This window comes from Echinops telfairi, unplaced genomic scaffold, assembly GCF_000313985.2.
Source record: "Echinops telfairi isolate 266 unplaced genomic scaffold, ASM31398v2 ScPeMD7_7420;HRSCAF=8458, whole genome shotgun sequence".
In the NCBI taxonomy this organism is placed as follows: Eukaryota; Metazoa; Chordata; class Mammalia; order Afrosoricida; family Tenrecidae; genus Echinops; species Echinops telfairi.
The window spans coordinates 50,406,786-50,413,821 of record NW_022111320.1 but is presented as its reverse complement, the minus strand read 5'-3'; the positions used below and the strand labels follow the sequence as shown (position 1 = coordinate 50,413,821).

The 7,036-nt window shown below is 53.0% G+C and overlaps 2 protein-coding genes across 3 annotated transcripts in view; both read left to right on the top strand.

Annotated features, from left to right (window-relative positions):
- The window catches only part of QRICH1 (glutamine rich 1), a 41,300-nt gene extending 38,941 nt beyond the window's left edge, over positions 1-2,359 (top strand). The window contains exon 10 of the mRNA XM_045297432.1: positions 1,445-2,359. Coding sequence (XP_045153367.1) covers positions 1,445-1,637 — 193 coding nt within the window. The 3' untranslated portion in view covers positions 1,638-2,359. The remainder of the gene's footprint in view (positions 1-1,444) is intronic.
- Positions 2,360-2,667: 308 nt separating this feature from the next.
- IMPDH2 (inosine monophosphate dehydrogenase 2) lies at positions 2,668-7,031 on the top strand. 2 transcript variants are annotated; one of them, XM_045297442.1, is made up of 15 exons: positions 2,668-2,810; positions 3,217-3,265; positions 3,430-3,531; positions 3,659-3,733; positions 4,049-4,255; positions 4,508-4,595; positions 4,675-4,874; positions 4,959-5,049; positions 5,137-5,232; positions 5,470-5,541; positions 6,103-6,246; positions 6,331-6,475; positions 6,565-6,708; positions 6,784-6,867; positions 6,959-7,031. In XM_045297442.1, the coding sequence occupies exons 1-15, from the start codon at positions 2,713-2,715 to the stop codon at positions 6,978-6,980; spliced, it is 1,617 nt and encodes a 538-aa protein (XP_045153377.1). In that variant the 5' UTR covers positions 2,668-2,712; the 3' UTR covers positions 6,981-7,031. The 2 variants fall into 2 exon arrangements, with proteins under 2 accessions (XP_045153377.1, XP_004704022.1); XM_004703965.4 differs by lacking the exon at positions 5,470-5,541.
- The last annotated feature ends 5 nt before the right edge of the window (positions 7,032-7,036 follow it).

Sequence of the window (7,036 nt, the reverse complement as noted above, 5' to 3'; positions counted from 1 at the left end):
TTGTGGGATAAACAGTGGTGTCTGCTTGGTCTAGACAGCTGATAACTCTCAGGGAGAATGACCCCCAATCCACTCCTGATGACCTCCAAGTGTATAGTCATTCTCAGGCAGCTAAGTCTGGCATGTATTTTGAGGAGACAACTTGAGAGAAATCCTTCTGTTTCCCACAAGGAGGCTTTATTGTGACCGGGTGACCCTGTAAATGTGCATGCACATGGACATGCTCACCTGTGTGCATATCTTGTCACAGGAGAGAACCACTCATTCCCTAATCCAAAAAGAGGTATAGAAGCAGACTGGCTACTTTCCCATGATGTGTGCTATGGCTACGGCGTAATGTCAAAAGAGTCCCCGCTTCCTGATAGCCTCAGGCACAGGAAAGGCTGCCCCCAGTCTATATTGAGGGTAGCCCTGCATCTTCTTGACTTTGACCTGTCATCATTTTCACTCTCCTATCCAAAAAGGGGCTTCTTTGCCCATACCTTTTGCTCCCTCTAATTTTGACATGTTGTCTTCACAGACATGCTAGATTGGTCATTTTAGGTGGTAGTTCAGTTGTCTCCTGTTATTCTGCAGAGAAACACAGCACATGCTGACATGGTTAACAGAAACTGGCATGCATGCACTCCTTGCCCACGTAGCTTTCGATTCTAGCCACATGCTTCTCTCCACACAAGGACACAATGCCCCTCTTTACCTCAAGGCTTTGGCACTGAGTTAATTACTGTTGAGCAAGCCCCTCTTCTCCACCTTTTTGACTAGATGGCTCTTCACAATCCGTCTTCTCACCTTAAACACAACTTTAAGGTGTGTTTAAGGAAGCACTTCCAAATTTTCTGCTTGTTCTTTTAGGGACATCACGTCCTCTGGCTGTTTCTTTGTAGCCACTGACCTCTATTTGTCATTTTGCTTGTATTTGTATCATTTCCTCTCTCCCCTGAAACCTGTAAACTCCATGAGGGCAGGAACTGTTAGGCTCACTCATTGTTCTCACGTGAACACCTGATGCGTACATAGCCTGGTGCACAGTAGCCCTCGAGTAAATCTTGGGTGGGCATGAGGATAACTGTTAGAGGATAGTGTGTGTCAGATGCTTGGAAAAGGTCTATCTCAACAGTGGGGGAGGGAGGAGCCCAAGGAAGGAACCTTGAATCTTCATTGAGCTGGGAAGGCAGAAAGGGTCCTCAGAAAGACTTGTGGGATTTTTCGATGGATCAGGTACAGAAAAGGGAACACAGAAGTAGGATAGTGGTCTAGGATGTTGATTTGTCAGAGGGATGGAGTTGCACCTGGTAGTGTGCAGGAGCCCCTAGGAGGGCCTGTGTCACTCCCTGGAGAGCTGCTGCCTTCACAGCTTTTGCAGACAGCATCTGTCCAGGAGGCTCAAGGTGGGAGGTCTGAGTTTGTAGAGCTTTTACCCAGTTTCTACCAACATGTTCTTTAGCCCCCAGAGTGTGAAAGGCCGGAATGACACCTTTTACCTGACTCCTGAACCGGTAGTGGCCCCCAACAGCCCGATCTGGTACTCAGTCCAGCCTATCAGCAGAGAGCAGATGGGACAGATGCTGACCCGAATCCTGGTGATCCGAGAAATTCAGGAGGCCATTGCTGTGGCTAATGCAAGTACCATGCACTGAGCTGCCTCTACCAGAATGCAGGGAAGACCAGCCAGGAAGAACTGGACAGACTTTCACACTAAAGAAGAGGCCTCCGTTTTTCTTTTTCCTTTTTTTATTGGTGTAGTTACCAAACCTTCCGGGCTGCTCCTGTTCAAAATGTAAAAGGAAACCGTGCTCCTTCTGTATCTTCATAAACTGGCAGTGGCGGCAGCCTCATCAGCCTGTGGGGGTGCCCGGTGTCCTGGGAAGTTGCTGGCTGACTTTTCCTGCCTTTGCCTGGGGCCTGAGAAAAGGACCTGAACCTTTTGGAGAAATGTGGCCCCTTCCCTTCCTCCAGAAAGATGGAATAAAGAATGGACCGACCCTTCAGGAAATCCCCCCAGTCCCAGTGAACTGGCCCACCTCACTGACCACAGACTGCCGGCGTGTTTTCTTTCTCCATACTCGGGACATAAACTTAGCATCTTATTGGAAGGAAAATGAGAACTTCAATTATGATTTATTAAAGACAATTTCTATTGCACCCCCTTTAAGACAAGTGACATTTTAGATGTTAAAGTAAAAACTACCATGCCTTTTTTTTTTTTTGGCCTAACATTGAGGCCTTAAACCTGAGGCTCCTGTGCCTGATGGAATTCTTGTAACATACACTTGTGTATCATATAAAGATACCACTCTGTTTCTCTTATGTATTCTTACTCTAGTTGTTTATTAAGAATGACAAGCACGTCTTTTCAATATTCTAGTGAACAATGTGTCTTTATTTGGGGAGGATCCTGGTGGGAATAGGGAGGAAGAGGGGCCCCTTTAATAAAAGTGAAGGCCCGCCCCCCGCCTACCATCTCTGGGTAGGGTAGGTGGGGCTGGAAGCCCCACCCACTTCCCAGTATTCGGCCCGCTGTCGGGTTCTGCGCATGCGCCCACTCGGCCCAGGTCGCGGGCTTGTTGCTGGCCCCGCCTATTCCCGGTGCGCCTGACGTAAGCGGCGCGTCGGCGCCCTGACGCTATCAGCGGGCTTATATCGGCGTGGCCCAGGCGCTTGCGGCCTCTGCGGCGCGGTCCTGGACACACGCGGCTGCGCTCGGCTCTGGTCATGGCCGACTACTTGATTAGCGGGGGCACGTCCTACGTACCGGATGACGGACTCACGGCACAGCAGCTTTTCAACTGCGGGGATGGACTCACCTACAAGTGCGGAGTTAATCGGGCTTGCCGGGGCGAGGAGAGGGGCGGCGCGCCGAGCCGGGAGGCTGGTTGGGGCTTCCATTGAGCTCCCGGGCGTGGGGAGGATGTTCCTGGGATGACATTTCACATTCGCTTGCTCCCAGGTCTTGTGGGATGGGGAGGAAGCACCCTGGCAGCGCCTGGGTTATTCGCTGGAAACATTTTCTTGGCATACGGAGCCCATGGGCTGCCAGCAGTACTGGTGACAGCTAGTGGAAGAGCATATTCTCCTCTACCATGTGCTCTGCTGCGCCTGTGACACATGCCCAGTCATTGGCAGTCCGTGCCCAGAGCCCTTTTGAGGGTGAGTTATGGGAAAAGATTCTCAGGTAGCTCAAAGCCTGAACCCTTCTTCCAATCTCCCTCTGAACAGTGACTTTCTCATTCTTCCTGGATACATCGACTTCACAGCAGACCAAGTGGTGAGTATGGGTTGGAATCCGGGCCAGGGCTACCTCACTAGATTGGACTTGGGGGTGGATTCAGGGGAGTGGACTTGCTGTCTTACATGCAAGTCATATAGGGTACCTGATTCCTGGGGACCCGGTACCACCCCACCTCTCACTACTGAGCCTTACTTCCTCAGGACCTGACCTCTGCGCTTACCAAGAAGATCACCCTAAAAACTCCTCTAGTTTCTTCCCCCATGGACACGGTCACGGAGGCTGGGATGGCCATAGCAATGGCGGTAAGCCCATCCAGGTGTTGGGGTCAATTCTATCTAGCACCCCCCCCCCCCCCAAAAATAAAAGTCTATTAAATCTCTCTTTAGTACTTGTCCATTATTTTCCTTCTTCTCTTGGTTTGCCCTGCAGCTTACTGGCGGAATCGGCTTCATCCACCACAACTGCACCCCTGAATTCCAGGCCAATGAAGTTCGGAAAGTGAAGGTCAGAAGGTCAAAGATACTGCCAAGAGCACCTAGGATTGGGAGGGGTGGGGTGGTGGGATGGATAAGCTCCTGAGGTGGTTAGTGCTCTTCCTCCCCACTTCCTGAGAAGAACCTGAGACCCAGCATTTCCGGCAACAGTATCGGACCAAGTGGACAGTGCTTCCTGCCCCTGACCTGAGAAGGGTTCCATGTATCTGTGGGATTGGTCATGTGACAACCCCAAGCTGTAGTTGGGCAGAGATCCCAGGCTTCAGACCAAGAACTTGAAGAAAGAAACCAGCTAAGAAATCCCCCTTTCCTGCCATCCTTCCAGAAATATGAGCAGGGATTCATCACAGACCCTGTGGTCCTCAGCCCCAAAGACCGAGTACGGGATGTGTTTGAGGCCAAAGCCCGGCATGGTTTCTGTGGGATCCCCATCACAGACACAGGCCGAATGGGGAGCCATCTGGTGGGCATCATCTCCTCCCGGGACATTGATTTTCTCAAGGAGGAGGAACACGACCGATCTCTGGAAGAGGTGGGTGCCACGCTGACAGCACGGCTGAGCTTTAGCAGCCCAAGCCAAATGGGGTGGGGTGGGGGGCTGTTATTTTTGCAAGTCCTGCTGTTTCCCTTCTCCAGCACACCTGCTGTGTGGTTGCCACAGTGTGGCAGGGTTTGCTGGGTTGCTTTGGGGAGAGTGGTGGGGAGCTGAGGGAAGGAACATCAGTCTGTGGAAGCACACGCCTGCGGATAGGTCAGGCCTTCTCACAGCTTCCTCCCCTCCCAGATCATGACAAAGCGGGAAGACTTGGTGGTGGCGCCTGCAGGCATCACATTAAAGGAAGCAAATGAAATCTTACAGCGAAGCAAGAAGGGTGAGTGTCATGGATCTGGGAAGGGGGCTTGGAACCAAAGTCTAGGGCCCTGACTAACAATGTCCCGCACTGCCCCCAGGGAAGTTACCCATTGTAAATGAAAACGATGAGCTGGTGGCCATCATTGCCCGGACAGACCTGAAGAAGAACCGAGATTACCCACTGGCCTCCAAAGATGCAAAGAAGCAACTGCTGTGTGGAGCAGCCATCGGCACACATGAAGATGACAAGTACCGATTGGACTTGCTGGCTCAGTCTGGTGTGGACGTGGTGGTTCTGGTACGCTGCTGCACAGATGGGGTGGTGGCGTAGTAGGGTCGGCTGCCATGCAGCAGTCTCTCTGAAACTTCCTCCCTGTCTCAGGACTCTTCCCAGGGAAATTCCATCTTCCAGATCAACATGATCAAGTACATCAAAGAGAAGTACCCCAGTCTCCAGGTCATTGGAGGCAATGGTGAGACAAGACGAAGCATCTCAAGCTGTGGAACAGTCTGGGCTTCCACCTGGACCTGTGCCTGAGCCTTTCCCTCTCCCCTTGCAGTGGTGACTGCTGCTCAGGCCAAGAACCTCATCGACGCAGGTGTGGATGCCTTGCGGGTGGGCATGGGCAGTGGCTCCATCTGCATTACCCAGGAAGGTAAGAAGATGCTACTTTAAGCACCCTTAACCCCACCTGCACTAGGGCCACGCGCACTTAGAGGTATACCACGCACCCCCCTATAGGCAGGTCTGGGGGCCAAATAGGGTTGGATGGGTGATGTGTGCTGGAAGAGGAGCTCTTCAGCCCTCACCTCCCACCCCACCCCCGCCTAGCCTGGCCTCTTTGCTCCTGCTCTGTGCCCTCTCTAAACTCTGGTCTGTTTGTTTTATTTAGTGGCTCCCAAGATCCCTCCAGACATAAAGTCCCACAGCCCCAAATGCCCTTCTACTGTCACGGGCTGCTATAGTAAGTCCGGCCCGGCCCACTGGCCCGGCCCAGCTGCCCACCGCCCAGCTGCTTGGTTGACTGTAGCTGTAGCTCCCGGGGTTTGTGGTGCTGGCGGGTGGGCAGGGCAGACTCATGGACAGACCATGGTTTTCAGGGCTGCTCCAGAATCTTGCTGAGACACTTCTAGGGCAGGTCCTGCTCAGGTACCTGCTTTCCCTTCCACGGGACTGACCAGCCTCTGATCTTGCCTGAGCTGCCCACCATTCAGGAAAGAGGCAAGTGCCTCTGGGTACTAACAGCACGGTGCCCCGGATCCTACCCGATAGCAGCTTGGTGCAGCTTTTCAGTCAAGACTGCATGCGTCTGAGGTTGCCCTGGGCCTGCACACGCACGCTACACATATGGAGGCCAGCATTTTAAGTGGTTGGCACTTTTAAGGTCGAGGGCAAAGGTCAACCCAGACAAACTCCCTCAGCCCAACCACAACTTGATGTCGCCCAGGGTACTCAGTGTGACCATTGGCCCCTTGCCTGTTCCCACTAACCCTGCCTACCCATCTGTTCCTCCATCTCACAACAGTGCTGGCCTGCGGGCGGCCCCAAGCCACAGCTGTGTACAAAGTGTCAGAGTACGCGCGGCGCTTTGGCATCCCTGTCATCGCTGATGGAGGCATACAAAATGTGGGTCATATAGCCAAAGCCTTGGCCCTTGGGGCCTCCACAGGTAATCCCAGCACCCATGAAGCCTAGTGGCGGGGCTTCCTGAAGGCTGCTTGGACACTGTCTCAAGCACTGCCTCTGTCCACAGTCATGATGGGCTCCCTTCTGGCTGCAACTACCGAGGCCCCTGGCGAATACTTCTTCTCTGATGGGATCCGCCTGAAGAAATACCGCGGCATGGGCTCTCTCGACGCCATGGACAAACACCTCAGCAGCCAGAACCGCTATTTCAGGTGGGCAGCAGGCCAGTTCCACCACCCTGCCCCTTGCCAGTGGGCCTCTCCTGTGTAGTGACCCTACCCATGCCTTGGCCTCTCTACAGTGAAGCTGACAAAATCAAGGTGGCCCAGGGTGTGTCAGGGGCTGTGCAAGACAAAGGATCCATCCACAAGTTTGTCCCCTACCTGATCGCAGGCATCCAACACTCCTGCCAGGACATTGGTGCCAAGAGTTTGACCCAAGTCCGGTGAGTGTCAGGAGCTAAGCTCCAGGGTCAGGCTGTCTAGGGCTGGCTCCCCATTGACCGCAGCCCTCCATTCAGAGCCATGATGTACTCCGGAGAACTCAAGTTTGAGAAGAGAACATCCTCCGCCCAGGTAGAAGGCGGTGTCCACGGCCTCCATTCGTAAGTAACTTAATCCCACCCACCTCTCCTGTGCCCTGCCATGTCTCCTTTCTCCTGCCCTCCCTCATAAGGCCTTCCTTCCTGCCCATAGGTACGAGAAGCGGCTTTTCTGATCCAGTAATCTTCCCTCTTTTTTTCTTTTTTCAATAAAAGTTTGAAAAAAAGTGAA